This window comes from Numenius arquata, chromosome 3, assembly GCF_964106895.1.
Source record: "Numenius arquata chromosome 3, bNumArq3.hap1.1, whole genome shotgun sequence".
In the NCBI taxonomy this organism is placed as follows: domain Eukaryota; kingdom Metazoa; phylum Chordata; class Aves; order Charadriiformes; family Scolopacidae; genus Numenius; species Numenius arquata.
This window is the reverse complement of record NC_133578.1, coordinates 8,154,061-8,174,681: the sequence shown is the minus strand read 5'-3', so window position 1 is coordinate 8,174,681 and position 20,621 is coordinate 8,154,061. Positions and strand designations below refer to the sequence as shown.

General features: G+C 42.2%; 1 protein-coding gene across 1 annotated transcript in view; it reads left to right on the top strand.

Annotated features, from left to right (window-relative positions):
• MGAT5 (alpha-1,6-mannosylglycoprotein 6-beta-N-acetylglucosaminyltransferase) overlaps nt 1-19,981 on the top strand; it is a 128,264-nt gene extending 108,283 nt beyond the window's left edge. Inside the window, exons 13-17 of the mRNA XM_074145035.1 lie at nt 5,040-5,186; nt 9,246-9,362; nt 10,182-10,256; nt 15,003-15,160; nt 16,918-19,981. Of these exons, the coding sequence (XP_074001136.1) occupies nt 5,040-5,186; nt 9,246-9,362; nt 10,182-10,256; nt 15,003-15,160; nt 16,918-17,116 (696 nt within the window). The 3' untranslated portion in view covers nt 17,117-19,981. The remainder of the gene's footprint in view (nt 1-5,039; nt 5,187-9,245; nt 9,363-10,181; nt 10,257-15,002; nt 15,161-16,917) is intronic.
• The last annotated feature ends 640 nt before the right edge of the window (nt 19,982-20,621 follow it).

Sequence of the window (20,621 nt, the reverse complement as noted above, 5' to 3'; positions counted from 1 at the left end):
ATCGCTAGGCAACGTGACCAGAGCCCCATAATGAATTTAGTTATGGGGTTTTGTCACTAGACAATCAGTGTGCTGAAAGTATGAGAATAATGGGAGCAGTAACTCAGGGTTGGTAACATCTGTGGGTACAATGCTCACTTGAACCATCTAGGCCTGTTATTTACTGTCTCCAAGCAACAAACTTTGTCTTTAAGTTTCCGAAACTTTCAGATTTTTCTTTTTCTAAACATATGTTTTCATACCCAAGGGCAATGATTGTCTTTCGTTGCTTGTGATTTCAACATTGTGTTAGCAAGTTTTTGTTAGATCAGCTGACAAATGATCTAGTTTTCAGAAAGTAATAATAATTTAACAAATCACACAGTCCAGTGTACCCAGAAGTGTCGGTTTATGTTGCACTGCTTCATTTTGCCCTTAGACAGCAAAATACCGATAGGTGATGGCTCAGTCATGAGTCTTGATCAGAGCTTGGCGTTCCCAAAATGTATGAGTTGGTTCAGGGCACAGTTATTCTCAAAAGCCTGCAGCTGCCAGTTCAGTCTGGTGTGTATTATAAAGCAACGCATTTCGGATCAAGTGCGTTTTCCAAGCAGGAGGGGGCTGTTTGAGATTCATCATGGCTGGTTCAGCTGTGTAGTGCATGACAAAAACGAGACATGTCAACAGTTCCTAATGAGAAGATGTAAAACCATTCATCACGTCAGAGGAAAATAGGGTAGGCGAGCTGGCAGCCTTCCTGCCAATTTGCGTGGCTTTGTGCCAAGTGGGCAGCTGGAGGAGTTGGACCAGACTCTTGGAAGAACCGGGACTGAATTCTTGAGAAATATTTCTCCTTTTGAGAAAGTTTCAGATGCAACTTTTTACTTCGAGCCACTGGGAATTTTTGAGGCAATCCAAATTCTTTTACTAAGTGGAATTTACAGTTTCTGAATGGGGATTAATAAAAGTAGAAGTAACACCCTGTTTAGACAGTTTGGGCAAAATCCCATTGCAATGTTGGGTAAGCAGAAATAGGAAAACAAACTTTTCATATTGCCTTTTATGAAGTAATATATTTTTTACTTCCACACGCTTCCCAAGGTCAGCTGAAAAGACATTTAACTAGTGATTCTATTCTAAAGTTGTTTCAATCACAAAAGGATTGGCTTTTCCAGAAAGTACTTTATATTCATGAGAAAAATATATCGAGGTAGTTAACAACAGCCTTTGCTACACTTCTCTGGCTGTAGTTCAGACGAGAATATAAGTTCAGGAAGGAGGCATACAGAAGTGGTGATAAACCCACCGACCCAACAGAATAAATTTGATGAAGTGCGGTAGTGTAAGAAAGGGGAGAGGAGAATAGATAAACACTCCTGTTTATGGAAATTTAGCATTTAGTCTCTGGAATATGAAATTTTTCTCTTAAATATTCAGCTAGTCAGAATTACAGTCAGTGAGGTAAAACATTAGCTCCTTATCTTATACTTTTGGCTATAATTTAGAAAGGCTGTTTGTTCAAGTACTCATTTTAATAATAGTCTGATCTGGTGCCGTCAACACCACAAATAAATTGCTTCGTGTCAACTGGAAGTCAGTGGTTTCCAAAAAATAAAACAAAACCCCACTGTTTAGTCACGGGAGGGATTGTGAAGCACTTTTCATCTCAAGAGAAGTTTCCACTTAACTGCTACACCCTGAAAGGACTGCCTGCATTATCATCAGAAAAGAATGGTGTCTTGGCTGCTCTGCTGCTGGGTGGCCAACTCAAAAGCCTGAAATTCCAAACCAGGGGCTGAGTTCACTGCAAAGGCAGAGAAGGTTCCTAAGGAGCCTTTCTTATGAAAACCGAAGTACTCCTGCTGAAGGCTTTCAACACCTGCGTTACCCAAGTTGGGCAAGTGAGATTGCGGATACGAATCCCCTTTTTTGATCCGTGCAGACCTACAGGCACAGACACACGTGGGTGGCAGACCTTGTAAACAAGGAAATTTTTTTTAAAAAAAAAAACCACCACTGACACCGTGATCATTTTACATCTGTATTTTTTTGTTGCTGTCTCCTTTAGATGTACTTTTATACTGTAAACTCTTGGCAATCATCTCATTATATGGGGCGTTAGCATACAGAGCCTACTGTGGCGTGTGCCCGCTTAAAGCACTCTATGAAAAATAATGGTTCTGGCTTTCAAAAACATTTGAAAAGTGAGAAAAATGCTCACGTACAGAAAATGAAATGGTTTCAAGCACTAATCAACCAGTAAAGTATAGAAGAATTCTACTCAGCACAGCAATTCTGCTGCAGCTAGCCATGAGTACCCACAGTTACAGTGCCAACATCATCAAACCTTGCATTCTAGATCTTCAGCCACAGGGTGAAGGTTGCTGCCCACCGTGGACTCCTTCACCAGGCACAGCGTCTGGTAAGAGAGTACCCTAAAAACCATAGCCAGCAACCTTATGTGGAGGCAACAGTGTGCATTTATATCACAAAACAGTGATAAATTTTTATCATTTTGTGGAAAGGAGCCTTGTCTTCCTCACGGCCTCACCTGTACTGAGGATGGATGCTTGCTTCACCGGTACCGGAAAACAGCTCTCTGTTATTTGTACCTTTTTCTTTTTTCCCCCTTCTTTTTCAGTTAGGGACTTGCAGCATTTGTAACATACTTTTAGGAAGTACTTTTACAGGTAGTTTTAGCCTTTCTGGAAATAACAAGTTACATGTAATTCAAGGGGTTAGCAAATTAGAGCATCGTGAGAATGAGTTATAGAAATGACCTGTGTTTTCCAATGCTTGCTTTTTGAATCGTAATGAATGTGACTTTTTTGAGGCAGTTAAGATATTCCTCAGTTTTGGGCTTTATAACCCTACAAAAATACTGTCTCCCTAACCAAGGAATGTTAATAAAGCGCAGTTCCCAGGAGCAGGGTCTAGATTCAGTTTGGGAACTTCAGCTGACGTGATGATGACGTGATGGAGAGCCATAGAAGATTTTTTGGAGGGTTGAAAGAAGGAGCTGGGGTGGGGGCTGCAGGCAGCTGTGAGCCAGGCTAAAACCTCAGGCCAACAGTCAGCACACACACGATCTGGCAGTCAGACACATCCTTCTTTCTTCAAAGGCACGGTGCTGCTTAGAGGTAAGGTTGGAAAATGGATGCGAAACAGGTGGCGAGCTATTTATTATAGATTAAGTGTTGACAGCGTGCTCTGGGCTGTCAAAACATAAAACCATGTTTCTTTCCCCGTGGAGCTTCCTCCTAAATAAACGGGACCAGTCAGACACAGAACTGTTCAGCAGTGCGCAGCGGCAGTTTATTAAAAAAGGGAGAAACGAAGCAAACAAACCAGCATTCTCTACAGAACAGACAAACACGGGATCATAGGAGAATTGATACTTCAGGTGGTTTTAATTGCTGGTTCTCGGCTGGTTTTCTACCTGAACTAAGGAGCGGTTTAAATAAATAACATTATGTGTGCAGATTGCATGAAATGGTTTCATGTCCGTAATTTGTTATTTTCAAGACATTATCTTTCTTTAAATTAAGCCTCTTTTGAGATGGAATTTGGTATGTATTTTTTCTGAATGAAAGGTAATGTGTCTTTATGCCATATACAAATCCCAGATATAGATAATCTAGCTTCAGTGGAGATAGATTTCCAGATCTTGGTTTTTTGTTTTTTATCAGCCACTGGAGAGTTTCCTGTAAGATTTAAATCTGTGAGATAACTGAGAAACTTTTTGCAAGTCAGTGACTTTTTTTAACCTAAAAATTTAAAACTGAAATAACGGTATTCAGCTCCATGCAGTGAAAATCGTATGTCCCCAAGTATGCTGAGAAGTGTTAACTCTCTATTTAAAATGAGCCAGCTCAGAATTTTATACTGTTGTTGCCATGGGTTGGAGAGGATTGATGCTGCAGTGCTTGTGCCCAGCAATACTGACGGTTGGACTTGATGATCTTAAGGGTCTTTTCCAACCAAAACGATTCTATGACCACAGGTTTATGCATCAGTGTTAAGATCAGCTCCTAGAAGGGGCCTTCAGTTTTGAATCTTCTCTTACTGGGATTCACTTCCACGTTGCAGAAAATTTAATGCAGAATACTATAATTTGACCTCTTTGGATATGTACATCCTGAATACAAGATCCCAACAGTTATGAAAATTGCTCTTTGTTTTCTTGAAAAAAAGCAGTATATATATTTATATATATATACACACATACATCACACAGCAGTGCTGAGAAATTGCCGTTACAAATCAGAGCTTGTAATTCTCTCATTATACGCAGACATTCCAATAAAGATCACGAATCCTATATTTAATTCAGGGGTTTTAATTATGTTGGGCCAGGAAAGGGATCAAGATCCAAATAAAAGCCAGACGACTCTGAAAAAAATATTACATTTCTTTACATTGGAGAAAAGCATTGCCTCTTCTAGAGCATCCGTAATCTCGGCTGCTGTAAGAATAGCTTTGTGATGCATTTTTCCTCCTTCAATTTACCTCAGAGGGGTTGAACCCCCGAAATCCTGTGCAAGCTCTTGCTGTCTGAGCACACTGTCTTCAGCTGATGTTTGCTGCCATCTACCGTTTTAATTAGAAGACTTAATCAGTTTGGCAGGAGCACGTTCATGTTGGCAAAACCAGCAGGTTGGCTGATGTGGGAGAGCGGGAGAAACAGTAGCGTAGCTGTTCCGTGAGGTTGCTGCAGTAAAGCCTGTACCTGCGAGAGGGGCCCAGCAGTTCCATTTCAACACCAATCAAACCACCACATGACTTTTTTTTTTCCTGAAAAAATAACTTAAAGGGTCCGTTGTTGCCTCAGCTCCATGAAAAACCACCTCAGCTCATTACAGAAAATTATTGTCAAATGTGTTTTACGGGACATTCCATTACTGCTTGGGGAGGAGAAATTGCTGAATTTCTCCCATTTTCTTAATGTTACACTTTTTTAGGCTGGTACATTTAGAATGCATTATTGTTTCAATTAACTCTTAGCTTTCAGTTTTTGTAAAGAACAGAAATTAAGATAGTCCTTGTTTTCTGTTTTTCAGCTGTTCGTTGGTCTTGGATTTCCATATGAAGGGCCGGCTCCTTTAGAGGCTATTGCTAATGGATGTGCTTTTCTAAATTTAAGATTTAACCCACCAAAAAGTAGCAAAAACACAGAATTTTTCAAAGGCAAACCCACACTCCGAGAGGTAAGCTTTACCAATTTTGGTCATTTCTTTATTGAAAACGATTGTGGATTTCTTTTTAGTTACACAATATAGGAAAAATTGCATAAATATTCACAGTTTATTTGCAAAAGGTGTGCAACTTTTTTTCTTCAGCTATTGATGGGATTATAAATCCTTATTTTTATAAGATAATGAAAATTTTTCATTAACGTACTATTAAGTTTTACCTCTAGATTTGCCTATATGCACATTCTTCTGATCCTTATTGATAGATCATAAGCTGAAGTTTCACTGGAAAACCTGATGTTCTGCCCAGGAACAGGTCATGTCATCTGGTACACGATGTGTCATTTCAAAGTGGTTTTATTTTGTTGAAGAAACAAACATTACTGTGTAGGAATTAAATAGGTGTTTAAGTAAATAATAAAAATGCCATTTGTGGGTGGTTGTGTGTGTTTAGGGGTTGGGTTTTTTTTCCTCCAGAAAAGCCCTGCTCAAGGCACTGTTGAACTATGGTATTAATGGTCACAGCCCACCGGGTTTGTGCTTAAATACTGAAGGCATTTGGAAAACTGAATCTCTAAGAGAACAGGAAAACCAAACCTCAGCCTTTCAAAACAGGCAGTGTGTTTAGACTCCAGTAACAGAAAAATGAGGCTAAGTAAACTAGCTCCTCATCCTGGCACTGCCTTTGGAATATTTTTCTTCTTCGGTGTAGGTAACATTCAGCCTGTACCCCTTGCAAGCATTTAACCATCTTGTAGCCGTTTCTGACAGTAGTACTTTGCCTCTGACCATGGCTTGTTCATAGGTGTATATAGGTATTTTCTTTACATTCTTACCTGAAGGTAATTGTCTCTGGTAACACTTAGATGATGCGAACTGTGCACAGCCATAGTTCCCAATTCAAGTTACCCTTGGACTATATAAATTATGTACTGAGGTAGTTGATAAGCAAAGGACAGTTTCCCATTTTAAACCAGGAACATAAATTCCTTATGTTTTTATGATCCAGGACTGTAATTGCCTTTCAGCTTGTTACACACTCAGCAGGGACAGGACATGAGTTCAATCTCGCCCCTTGTCACAGTTTGCATTGCCAAAGGAGATGGCAACAAGGGTGAAAAAAGTCTGTTTAAACTTTCTCCTTGGGTTTGGTACCTTTCAGAGCTTGTCTTCTGTGCATCGCTCAACCGGGGCTCTTTTCCAGTTGTTCTGTGCCCAGACACTGCAACTGGTCGGACTCAGTAAATAATCTGGACCCATCTAACTTTTCAGTAGGAATTTTAGCGCTTGGAATGCTGGGGTAAATCCCTCTGGCATGTGTCAGCACCGACAGAAATGCCGGGCACCTGACTGGCACAGAAAACTAATCCCTGTTGACTGCTTTAGTACAAAGTAATATAACAAACATTTGTCATGAACATCGCTGCCTTCACATGCACCACTGACCTATCCTAAGAGTAACCTTTTCTCTTATCTGGTTTTCACAACTGCATTTAGATCCGATTGCCAGTAATCCATGTGCTGGTTCTTTGGGATTAAGAAAGTCCTTAAATCCTTCTCTCGGTTTTTTCAAGTGTTAACGGAGGAACAAAAAAACCCTGTGTAGCTCTGGGAATTGGTTATCCATAGAGCAATTTGAAGATAAAGTCTGTGTTTAGTACTTTTGTAAAGTAACCTTTGCAAGTCATTATTTCTCTCCTGTTCTAGGAGAATTTATTTGGGGGGGAGTTAACTGTTTCCCCTCTACCTGCAAGACGGGGCGGGGGGGGAGTCCTGCTGTAGTGAAGACTCTGTACAAAAACTGGAAATGACAATTTTCATTTTAGTTCAGCAATTTTTTTATCTTAGGACATGATTTTGCTGGGGAAAATAGCCAGGAAAAAAAACCACCTTCAAGGAGCTTGTTTTGTACCAGTATTTGTACCAATATTTCTTCTCCGTTCTGCTGCTCCCCCCCGCAAGAAGGAAAACATTGTATACTAAATCTAGTTGGCATGTGTACTTGGTGGGTGTGATTTCTTTCATTTTCTGCTTTTAGGGAGGAAAAAAAAAAAAAAGAAAAAAAAAAAAAGACCTGAAATTAGAAATTAATTCCAAATCTATTTATAATAATTCTTACAGATTTTAATTATAGACAGAGGGTGTATCTCCTGAATTTCTAAAACATTAAGCCTCGGCTAATTAAAGCATTTTAGTATTAGGAAATAGCTTTAATACTTTTTGAGGCTATAGATGTAGAATAACTGGTGCAATAAAAATATGTTACTAGTTACTCTTAATACTTAAAACAGCTACTAGTCTGAGAAGTTTAGTTTTTTGTCTTCCAGTTCAGATCTGGCTTTAATGTTGCCGTCTGCCTGTCTGAGATGGTAGAGAAAGAGTGGTCTAAGGCGTAATTCCTAAGGATCTGTGGAATTCAAAACAGTGGTTTATGTTCATATTTTTAAAGGCGCAGTAGAAGGCTTTTTGTTGTTACTGAAAGCAATAGGAATGTAGCTTCTGCCGTCTGAAGTCCAGACAAAAGTGCCCCAGGAACTCAGTCTCGGTAACCAAAGTTTTAAGTACGTATGGTTTTAGTTGTAGTAGAAATACTGGTCCATGAGCACTCCCCACCACAGGGTCCCCCACAGGCTGATGTTGGCTGATCCCGTATCAACCATAACACTGGCTTCTCTCATCCACAAGCAAAATGCAATAGGCAAAAAGATTTGTAAGTAGTTTGTTGCAAGTATGGTGTATGCCCACTGCAGGAGAAGGTTCTTTCCAACAGACACTGTTTCCTAGTTCAGATCTTTTGCACTGTCTAGATTTCTCTTTGTATCATGCATAAAGAGGCAGCTGAATAAAAATTGTCTATGAATAATATATCCTCGGGGAGGGGGGTTGTATTTATTTTAAAAGCAATTTTCTTCTGAGGCCTTTGTGAAACATTCCCCTCTCTATTGCTTCCCCTCTTTGGGTCCATTTGCATGTTCCTCTCACTCCTGTGCAACCTGTCACAAAAATTACTTTTAGTACAATTCTGCTAGTTCTGAAAACAATCTCTGATATAACTTTTCTTAGTTATTTACTTGGGTATTTATTGAATTTGTTTTCTGACAAAGTGGTGAGCGAAATAACGTTAACACTCTTATTAAGATGAAATCACTCTTGTACTACCAGCAGCGAGAGTCAGAATTCATCTAAGTGATAGAAATTCTGCAGCAAGTCCAGAGAAGGGCAACGAAGCCGGTGAGGGAGCTGGGGTTGTTCAGCCTGGAGAAAAGGAGGCTGAGGGGAGACCTTCTCGCTCTCTACAACTACCTGAAAGGAGGGTGTAGAGAGGTGGGGGTTGGTCTCTTCTCCCAACTAACAGCTAACAGAACAAGAGAAAATGGCCTCAAGTTGCACCAGGGGAGGTTCAGATTGGCGATTAGGAAAAATTTCTACATCGAAAGGGTTGTCAAGCATTGGAACAGGCTGCCCAGGGAAGTGGTTGAGTCAGCATCCCTGGAGGCATTTAAAAGACAGGTAGATGTGGTGCTGAGGGACATGGTTTAGTGGTGGTTTTGTCAGCGTTAGGTTGATGGTTGGACTCAATGATCTGAAAGGTCCCTTCCAACCTAGACAATTCTAAATGGTTCTTTATTCACTGCTACTTGCAGAAGCTTGGAAATGTTTGAAATTTGAAGGAAAGTCAGGGTGAGGACATTGTCTGAAGGTGAGACAGGACGAGGGTGACATCTCCTGAAGGCAGTCAGGCAAGTCTGACCAGGACTGGTAGCAACTAGGGGTTGTGAAAACATGGAGCTGCTCTGTGAATGAGCTGCGGGGAAGCCACAAATGAGAGGTGCGCAAATGTTACTTGTGATCTGCGTTGTTATCTGATATTCAGTTTTCCAACTAAATTGACTTTCTAAATTTAAGCAAGGAAAATCTGAACTATAACTCAGAAGGAATGACGCTGACTGTTAAATTCCAGTGGAATTCTTGCATTAATTCTGGTGCGCTTCGTCCAACAAGTCTGATGAAGAGAGCGAGAGGCAAAGATATCTTGACACATTAAGTTTTACCAATGTCATTTCTTCCTTTCAGTTGACATCTCAGCACCCCTATGCCGAAGTTTACATTGGGAAGCCCCATGTCTGGACTGTAGACATCAATGATCTTTCGGAAGTTGAGAAGGCCGTGAAATCGATTTTGAATCAAAAGGTGAGAAATGTGTCCTCCATTTGTCATCAGCACTTGAGGAGGTGTATTGTGTACTGCATGGAGAGTGCTTCCTAATGTTACTCTGCTGCACTTCGGCAGGATATTGGGAAAAAAATTGTTACTACATCTCTGTGGTATCTGATTATCATGTTTTAGTACCGGATAAGTCAGGGGTTTGCCTGCAAAAAATGAGCGTGAGTGAATTTGTATAGAAATGTGGATTTCATATGCGAACTATGCAGCAATCTTTATTTTCTGTGCATTCAGTGCAGAAGTTTCCGTGTTGGTTCTTAGAGCATTGCAGGCTCCCAGATACACGCTCAACTCCTTTGGCTGATTTTATAGCCTTGACACAACCACCACTGAAGCGCTTGTGCACTTACAGCGAGGAATTGTAACGAGGGCACTTCAAGGGGGGAGGGGGGGAAGTTTGAAGTAATTTTCAAAGGCATCACGTTCTTTTTCTGTCATAATGTTTTCTTTTTCACCTCAATTCCAGAACTGAAACTTAGTTAAACCAGAAGTTCTGGAATCCCGCAGGGTCTCGGGCTACATTTATATCTATTTCTTTGCAGTATACCCCGAGTTTCCTTAAAGATAATCACTGTGCAACTTCTATTGCCTTTACAAAGGAGGAAAAATCAGCTTAAACTGCTGATGGTTTTGTAAAAGTGTGATTTGGTAATGAGTTTATTTGCATTTATTGTTGCTACTTAAGCTGCAATGTAGCATTTGGAATGCACGCCGCTACCACCCAGCACACCACAAAGCTCATTTCAACAAAATCCCCTCTAACCTTAACACACCGTGTTTCCACAGATTGACCCTTATTTGCCCTATGAATTTACATGTGAGGGGATGCTTCAGAGGATGAATGCATTCATTGAAAGACAGGTATGAACATTCATTGTGAATGAATCTTTTGTTTTATGTTGGAAAGGGAGGACCCTGTGCATTGTAAAGCTTCTCAGTGTCGCTGCTGTTCAAGTAGAAACAGCAACTGTGCAGGCCTTGTCTGGGCATCCTTTGCTCAGATGGTGTTCCTTTGGGAGGTCCATGTGGACTCAGAGATTGACTTCTGTGGACTTGGCCATGTGGGGTTTGGGAGGCTTCTTCCAGATACAGCACCAGGGGGATTCTTCATGTGTAAAGAGACTGACTAGAAATTAAGACAGATACATTTGTTCTGCTTCTCAGGTTGCCATTGGGTTCTGATTAATCTGTGAGTGTCTGATTTACCACGTCTTTGCAAAAATGGATATACTTTTCCTGAATTTCAGGAGCTATAGGAGCTTTTAATTATTTTATTGTTATTTATTGATTGATTATTTTATTGATTGATTTACAAAGAACCTTTCTTCTTCTGATGTTATACCAAAGCAGAAAGGCAAAGTAATTTTTCAGTGTATCTGTGACTTCTTTAGCTGTGTACATGCAAAAAATCTTCAGATCGTGAAGTATCACGTAAATATTGAGATTCTTTTGTGGTAGAATTGCACTTAGACTAGAACCTCTGGGTAGATTTTTCAAGTATTTAGTTTCAATCGATAAAGCTTTAAATGGTTTGGAAACCAGTTACTTAAAGGACTTTTGGTCCGCGTGTATTACTGCCGGCTGAAAGCAGCAGCAGATGTTGAGTTGGAGTAATAAACTGCAGAGATTTATAGGGGATACAGATTTCTAGAAACTGTATGTTTACTTGGACTTCTGCCCAAGGCCAGGTCTGTTGCAGTGGCCAGCTCTGCCTTTTGTTCTGGCTGCTGCAGAAGAGAGACAGGAATAACCTCTGTCTCTGTTATGCCAATTAACTTCCAGGATTTCTTTCAAAAGCGCTGCACACGCTCCTGTATCTGTATTTCTGAACGAGGAGGGTATTACAGGCGGTAATAAAGGATAACACAGCTCCAGATCAGAAGGGCAGTTAGCAGAACACAGCTATTTCCACTTTCCTGCCAATAAACACTTTATGCTTTTTGCTGCTGTATTAGTGACAGCCGGTAAAAGTATCTCTGCTTCTTTCGGTTCTCCTGCCTGTGTTCGCTGGACTTGGGTGGTTTTGTCTATACAGGAGGAAATAGAGCTCAGCCTAAGAGAGAAAAAGAGACAATTTAGAGCTAGAATCTGTGGGACAAAACTATCTCTCCCCTCTGGACCTGCCCCAAGGGCTCAGCCCTGGCCTGTACTGCGTGCTTCTCGGAAATAAATACAGCATTGTAATTTTGGTCATTGCTTTGACTAATTGTCAAAAAGCCATTATTATCTCACAGCTCCCAGAGTGCTCAAGCATCTGCATGTGCTTAGCGCTGTGCCTGATTAACATGTCAGATGAAGCAAAAATAAAAGATTGAGACCTTGTTTTGAAGAGTTTGTGGTGGGAGGCAGAACAGAGAAAGCAGCAGAAGCTTGGAACAGGAACAAAGATGTGTGGACCTGATCTGGTTCAGGGGTGGTGGGGTGCATTAACCACCAGAGTGTGGTCTTCAGGGGATGGCTGAACGTGAAGAGGATGGGGCCATTTACACTCACTCACAAGTCACCCCATGGGACACTGAAACTGTAGGATTTGAAGGAGTTGTCCAGAGTTGCCTGCTCAGAAGCAGGAGGGAGGACAGTGTTCTCAAGAAAGGTAGGTTTAGTGAATTCCCCGAATCTTCAGATCCAACAACTGGGCTGAGGGTCTTTAAGGTCTGAAGTCAGAACTACCGTGAGCTGTGGTTTCATATTTAGCATTGCCACCTTCAGCTGGATTAAAACAGCTTTCACTCCAAGCTGCTCCTGCTCCTGCCAGCAGCCCAGCGTGGCTGTCAGGTGTGTCTGTGCCATCCGCTGGAGCCATCCCTTGATCCTGGTTGCTCTGTGGCTCCAAAAATCATTGAGTCAGCTCAGCAAAGCGGCAGCGTAGGGTGGTAACCAAAGGGTGGGACCACTTCAGTTGGCACTGCCATCAAAGGAGCTGCTGAGCAACTGCAGCCGGAGCAGCTGCAGGATTCCCTGCTGGGAACTTGGGAGGTGTTGGATGAGGCAGGCTGGGTGATGGAACAGACATGCTGAGTTTGAAAGACGTGGTCAAGCGGAGTCCTTGGTAACCCAGCAGAAGATGCTTTTGGCAGGGCTGTGCTAGGTTGGCAAACTGACTTGGCTCAGCCGAGGGTGAGCTGAGCACCAGGGCTCGGTGAAGGGAGTGGAGTGAGGACATTCATCCAAGAGCAGGAAAAGCCAGAGGAAGGAGGACGCCTCCTTTGACAGCAGGGCTAAGCCTGTCTCACCTTGAAACTGTGGTTATAGGTAAACTGAGCATAAACGCAGTCTCTGCTGAAGCTTCACCTTCTGTTTTACAGAACATCTTCTCTTTATTTTACCCTTATGCCTGTAGGGTTGTGGGGAAAGATGGACTGGGGTGAAGATCCCAAATTTAGGTTGCTTTTAATGGTTGGTAGGAAAACTAGCCAGAGACAGCAAACTGAAACACAGGCCTGTGTGCTGGTACCTGTGATGGTGACGTTCTCCGAGATGTGCTTCAAGGTGGCATAAGCTGAGAAAGGCTTCCAACCAAGCTGCGGACAGGAAATGGGAGGCTGTGCCCAGTTTAGGGGAAGAATTTTCAACTAAGAGATGTTAAAAGCTGAAGCCCCCAGCAAATGGTGAAGCCTCACAAGTGATTCCCTGTCTCTGAAAATCTTTGTCTTCTGCCTGCACTAGCCGTGAATCCAATCCAATATCACAGTATTACATTGTGTACATTACATTAGTAGATATTACAGTATTATATAGTATATATATTAAAGTACTGGATTGGATTTTGAACCTATATAGATTTCCTCCTGCATGTACTATTTTAAATACTGATTTATAAAAGGAGGGAGAAACGGGGCATTTAAGTCCAAATAACAAGATGACCTTTTTGAAACAGCGTCATTAAAAAGTACCTCCAACCATCTATTGTTAACCTGGCTTTTTAGATGCTGTTAAAATTATTCTGCCATAAATATGCTCCAAAATGACTCAGTTTTTTCAAATATGACACAAGGGAACAGCTTAGAGCTGCATCAGGGGAAGTTCAGAATGGATATTGGGAAAAAGTTCTTCACTGAGGGGGTGGTCAAGCACTGGAACAGTCTCCCCAGGGAAGTGGTGGCGGCTCCAAGCCTGTCAGTGTTCCAGGAGTGTTTGGACAATGCTCTTAGATGTATGGTTTAGCTTTTAGGTTGCCCTGTGTGGAGTCAGGAGTTTGGACTCTGTGATCTTCCTGGGTCCCTTCCAACTTGGGATATTCAGTGGTTCATGCTTGTATAATATTAAATTTATGGTTAGACCTGGGAGTATGAAAACTTCCTCCTTCAGCAGAGGAAATCAAAACAGAGAAAAAAACCCACCAACTGATAGTGAGAACCGGTAGATGGTTTGGGATTTTAGCTTCATTAACATTTCAAGTAGTTCAGCCTTTTGAAGTTTTGGGTCACAGCGTGGGACCTGTTCATACAAGTATTAGTTTTGTCAGGAGAAAGCAAACCGTGCTGGACTGCGCCCAGATTTTTTGATCACCTTCAGATGAGAGTTGCCAAATGTTAAACTAATGGCTGAGTATCGTGGAACGTTACGTAAAACCAGCGATTAAAATTTTCTCTTTGCTTTTTCTCATTTTAAATGTCAAGACCCTAAGAACTTGTCTTTGAACGGTTTTCTTTAGCAGGTGTGTTTAGATGCTGTTTCTTCCTTCCCTCTTTCTGCTGTGGTGACACTTGACCGCACGCATTATTTATAGCCAGGTGTTCTGTGTTGAGAGAGCGCTTTTACTAGCGGGTCAACCAAGAAGTGCAAACAAACTCTTTGAATCCCGGTTGCTTTATAGAAATCTTCAGTCTTCTATGAGCTGAGCTCCCTCCGAGGTGCTGCAGGTCCCCTCATCCTTTCCAGATGGCTCTCCACGTGGGTCACTTGAGACATTTCTCACCTACAGGGGAACTGGCCTCTGAAATTCTTCTCCTACCAGAACTTCCTCCTGATATTTGTGCTGTTACAAAAATAGTTCTGGTAGCACCCAGTTAGTGAAACGGGAGTCACTGAGGAAGCCAAAATGGGATGGATACATGGAAGTAGAGTATCCAGAGGTGCTTGTGATACATTAAAAAAGGTAGAGGTAGGGAAGAAGCTTCTTTGGGAAGAGTGATACTACTACATTTCAAGTAGCAATCAAAGGTGATCACAGAATCACAGAATGATATGGGGCTGGAAGGGGACCTCTGGAGATCATCTAGTCCAACCCCCCTGCCAGAGCAGGTCCACCCAGAGCAGGTTGCACAGGAACGTATCCAGGCGGGTTTCGAATGTCTGCAGAGATGGAGAGTCCACCACCTCTCTGGGCAGCCTGTTCCAGGGCTCTGCCACCCTCAAAGGAAAGAAGTTCCTCCTCATGTTTAGGTGGATCTTCTTATATTCAAGTTTGTGCCCATTTCCTCTTGATAATAATTCCCTCATGCTAAAAAAAAAATAATGAATTTTAATTGAATTATTGATCTTAATACAACTGAAATGAGTTGCAAAATGAGTGTTTGGGTGATAATAACCACTTCTTTTACTAATGGGGAACATCACTAGCGAGGGACCGGATGCATTATAATAAAACCTGATCTGTCACTGCAGGATTTCTGTCACGGGCAGGTGATGTGGCCCCCATTAAGTGCCCTTCAAGTGAAAATTGCTGAACCTGGGAAATCCTGTAAACAAGTTTGTCAGGAAAGCCAGCTCATCTGCGAGCCTTCCTTCTTCCAGCATCTTAACAAGGACAAAGCTCTGCTTAGGTAAGTAAGTACTTAGAAGCACGCACATGTTATTTAGTCTCTTTATTGCCCTGGGTTTTGCCACACACAAAGTTCAGCGTGCAAATCCTGTGGGAAAGGAAGGCGGGGAGAGGAGAGGTGCTGTCTGTGCAGCAGCAGCGAGCCGTGAGGTTGGCTCTCGCTCCTCCCTTGCAGTGGATGGTGGAAGTTACTGCTGCGTTGAGAGCACTGTTCCCCGGAGCGGGTGTTTTGCATGTGTGTACAGCACCGAGGCCAAAAATTTACATCTTTTCCTTCCCCCCTCCATCTCCTACCTGTGTGCACGTGGTGCCCCGTGACTGCTTGCAGTGGGCAGGATGCTCGTCCTGCAGGGGCCGCAGGGGCCAGGACCGGAATTGTGTTTTGGCTGGGCCCTTGGCAGCCCTGGCTGAGCGGGGGCACAATTCCATAGCTTTTGCCACATCCTTCGGAGAGGGAGCGGACTTGGGCTAATCCTAACTGTGCCCAGTCAGCTGGCTCAGAAATAAATGTGTTTTGTTGCAGGAAATCGAACTCTGCACGGGATGTGCGATTTCTATCAGCTGGTCCCAGGATTTTAAATACAGCACTTAGAAAGTGTTGTTTTTCTTTTTATTTATTGAGCTCCCTCTTTGGCCATGACTGACATCCGTATGGAAACATCTATATTCATTGGCAATTAGCAATCCCTGTTTTGGCAAAGCTTTTGTGGGTATTGTCCTAGGTAAAGGACTGTAAACCCACGTACCTTGGCGGTACCAGTACCAATTTATAAAGCTCACCAGCTCTGCATTAAGGCAATTAACGGTGCTTTCCGTGCCCTCTCTTTGGGAATATGTCTGTGTTCCTTTCGGAATGGAAACAAAGCACTCGGAGCCGGGCTCCAACAAATGGCTGCTGGGGAATCTGCTTCCTAGGTTTTCTATCTCCATTTTTTGCTAAATTAAATTATAAAAGGGTTTTTATTTTTTGTATTTTCTTTGAAAAGTTGAAATTTCCAGCGGAGTTCAGAAGCAGCTCATGTAAAAACTTTTTCAGGGTTGGTTTTTTTTCAGCTGTCTAGACAAAATTATAATTCTGTGGAAAAAAAAAAATCTGTTAAATGCTGAAAGCTACCGATGTTTCCAGAATGAGTGAAAAACAAGCCTCTGCTGGAATCGCTACCCTCGTGCTTAAGCTTTGTGGTCAGAAAACGGCAAGTCGAATTCTTCTCTTTTCAGCAAGCTCACGCTAGCGGGTTCCTCGGAGCAGTGGCTCCTGCCCTGACCCGCTCCTGCCGTAACGCAACTGCGTCCCCTTGTCCTCCCGGTGTCCCCTCTTCCTGGGCTGGGCTGGGCTGGGCTGGGCTGGCCGCACCTACGGCTCCCCAGGGCACCCTGTGGCACCTCAGGGGGAGATCCCTGTGAAATCAACCAGAATATTCCCTGATTGCAGATTCTTTGGTTTTGTCTTACTAGAAATCCGTGGCGTATTTAAATATTGCATTTTGGGGAACAGTCAAAAGCATTTTTTTCCTTTTTAACTTCTTTCGTTAATTTTTAGGAAATGAGTAAAGCTGGAAAGGCTGTACTGCCCTCTGCAGAGAGAACCTGCGCAGGTGAAAAGAAACGAGAGTCATGTTCTGGAAATCTGCAATTCTAAACGTACTTGATTTAGGATGTAATGGAGCATTTTATTTTATTTTTAGCGAGGAAGGATGAAAACTGAACCCAACTCCTGTAAACTCCACTGCGATTTACATCATGTGCTTTGCTTTTCAGGCATAATATCGAATGTCTCACCATGGAGTCTGCAAATGATATTCTGGTCCCCTCTTTTGATGGAAGAAGGAAGCACTGTGTTTTCCAAGGTGACCTCTTATTGTTCAGCTGTGCCGGCTCCCACCCAACCCACAGAAGAATCTGCCCCTGCAGAGACTATATCAAGGGGCAGGTTGCGCTTTGCAAAGACTGCCTATAGCAGCAGCAGGGCTTCTTTTGAGTTGAGGACAACATGTAAGTAGTTTTGAGAGGAGCTACTTCTTACTTCCTGCACTTTTGTCCAGGTTTTTCGCTGCAGGCAGAGCTATCATCGCTGGGCAGAATTATCTACTAAGAGAGGAGGGATTCATAACAAACCGCCCTAACTGATCTTTCTTTCCTATAAGAACATTTGCAGTGTAACTCTTCAGATTCCTTCATCTGTTTGCGAAGAGAAATGAGTCTCGTGTTCTACGGTGATTTGAAGATGACTGCACAGAATAGTTTGTAGAAAATTCCCAGACTCATCAAACTTCTTTTTTTCTGTTGTTTGGGTGAAGTCTTTTCTATTTTTTTAATGAGTTAGGACATCCCCCATCACGGTTAGCTAAAGGATCTCAACTTCATTCCAGTAGAAAACTGAAAAAAGCGTGCTTGAGGGAGAGGGGGGTGCAGGGGAGGGAGGACTAACATTTTATTCTAGGTGCACTGTTTTGGGTACCGCTTTAGCTCGAGTGGCTATAAAGCGGTTTAATTCACAAGAACTCGGAATGACAAGATAGCTCTGTACCCTGTTATTGGGTTATCTGGGCCCAGTTCTTTTTTTTATTTTTTTTTATTTTTTTTTTAAAATCTTTGTCTACAAGAAGGTATTGTCTGCATCACGGCCGCTGCATCGCAGCAGTCGAAACAGAGAGCATCATGAACGAGCAAATAGGCAGTTGCCAGCGTGTGACACATCATCTTGGTGACCCGACAACTGACGGGGGTTGTGGCATTCTTCAGTGTGGAAAAGCTACAAAAAAACATGCTGCCATTTTCGGAATGGACTTGTCACAGTTTACTGGTCCCATTTAGAGAGTAATCCTTGGAATTTGCCCACGCTTCTGTTGTAGTCTGTCTACTAGAAATACTGTGTGAAGCAAAAAGTATTCAGCATCATTGGAGCAATATTATCGTTAGAGCCTCAGTTTGCTACGGCTTCCAGTAGTTAAAAGTGTTGCTGAATGACATAGAGAGGTTAAACTAAGCTAACTATAATTATTGTATGGTAGAAATGTAAAAATGTCTTCATAACTAGCTAGGTTTTTAAAGAGAAATTTTTTCCGAAGAACAAGTAAGAGGAGACAAACAACTGCTAAGAAAAGCGTTGATCAATCTCGTGGGTTCTTTGATTGTTTTTCTGTTTGGGGGGTGGGGGGGGTTGTTTGTTTGGGGTTTTTGTGTTTCTTTAGCAGGCACACCAGTTATAAAGTTAGACAAAAACAATTCAAGAGTTTGGAATTCAAGTCAAACTTTTTTTTTTTTTTTTTTCTTAGCGCAGCAAGTTGCATCTTCTAAACCCACCTTCTTTTTGTAGAGGTCATTTTTGTTATTTTCGGCAGAAGATGGCGTGCTTGACAGCACCATTTGGAGTCAGAAAATGATCGGCTAAGGTTAGCGAGAAAGAAATCTGCAGGATGTTAGGGAAGCGGTCCCAGTCCGCAGGTTTACAATTGGACGTGTTCTGATCAGACTGGGAAAAAAACCTAAAATCATCATGGAGATTTTTTCCATAAAATTAACATTGCCAGGTAATAGTGAAAAGCGTAGATATTTTAAATTTTCCTTTCTTGGCTGTATCTGGTTGGTTCAGATTTTTGTTGTACCCGGCATTCATTAGCTGTGTGTGAATAGTGACGTATCTCTTGACCTACCAAAGACCAAGCAGAGGAAATGCTATTTAATCTTGGATCAGTTCTCAAGAGAAGAGAACAGAACGGGATACATTTAAAGTTTTGATTTAAAAGCGAGGAATTAGCTTTTTCAAGTTTTTTTGGTTCCTGCCTCGGCACTCCTGACGGCGTTATCCTGGGACAATTCCTAACATCGCTGCGGGCCACGCGGGAACTTCGGCCTGAGAGTCGGTTGAGGACCCAGAAAGGATTTAAGTGGGAGCTGTTGAACAGCAGCCTCACCAGTACCTGGGTTGTCACGATGATAAAATCTGCTGTATTTTAGAGTAATTTTCCAGAAACGGAACAGCTGGGTTCTATAACCGGAGGCAAACTTTTTGTACGAAAAGAAAACAAACACAAACTAGTATGAAAATCCTTAGCATTACCATAGCTCAGCATTTGCTTCAGTCAGCACGGATGTAGTTTGCAGTAGTTTTACTGTCCGGGAAGAGCTGGGGGAGGAGGATTGGAAACGGGTCCGAGCAGGCGCAACGATCCATTTTTGTATTTATATAAAATATTCCCCGCATACCTGTGCATATTTGTGTGACTGGAAAATCCTGCATCGTAAAATATATATACCCTAATCCCTGGTGCTGAAAGTAGAGGCAAAAGCAGAATTTGCCTTTGCCTGTTCAGCCTGAGGTTCTTCAGGCAGGAAATTAGTTTGGAATGAGATATCACGGAATTACGTCAGAAACAGAGATTCGTGCGTGTGCACTTACAGAATGCAAACCACGTAGTTTCGCGCTGTAGTATAATTCTTTGCTGTAAATACATAGTTGCTTGTTTCCCCCTCACTGTATGACCCACGTGGCATACTGCTTTTTATTTTGCCTCTAAACCTTTAAAGATGTGAGGGTTTGGGTATTTGTTATTAGAAGATTTTCTGGTCTAGTGCTTTGCTGGACGCTAAGTTTGCCTTTACCGCAGCCGGGAGAGCCTGTAAGGAGCTCCGGTTTTTTTCCTGCTGTAGCTCTCTTTCTTTCTAGCCCCACTGAACTGATTCGCTGCCCACTGGCCAAAACCAAACAGCAAACACCGCCGCCGCTTGCGTTTCAGCCAGGGACAGACCATCCAAATTGGCCTCCGAAGGGGTTGGGTCTGATCCTGTTTCCACTGAAATCTAGAGAGAAGGCTCATTAATCTTAAAAGAAAAAAAAAAAAAAAAAAAAAAGAATCAAGACCTACGATTTGTTAGGCCTCTAGTATTAATTTTAAACTCTCTTTGCAGAAGAAATACTGCTTTTATGGAATACGGCTTCGCTCTAAATTTCTGTAAAAGGAGGCTAGCGTAAGAGAACTGTAAGTGCATAAACCCCGTAACCATTTCTCACCCGACCCGATCCAATCCAGCTCTCCCCGTCAGGCACCAGCCTTCGTTGGTGCCCTCAGAAATAAGCGAATCCTTCCGCAGATAAAGCACTCGGGCAAATCCATGTGGGGCTATTTCAAAGTTTGAACGATTTACTAATACACATAATACATATATATATATCTCGACATTTCAGGATAGAGAGCAGCTTCTGTCCAAGTTCCGTAACTATTTTCCTTCCTAATTAAAGACCAGAGGTGGAGTCCGGTTCTTGCACTTAAACGAGGATATTGGAGATGGGACTGTGCTACTGGTTTCCAGTCTGACAGTAAAGCTTGCAGCTTCCTGTACTCAGAAATCAGGTTTTTGCATGACTTGCATTTGAATATATTGATCAGCGATTGATGGGGAAAAAAAAAAAAATGTCAAAAGTTGAATAGAAAAACATTTTACAAGCTTTTAAACATATCTCT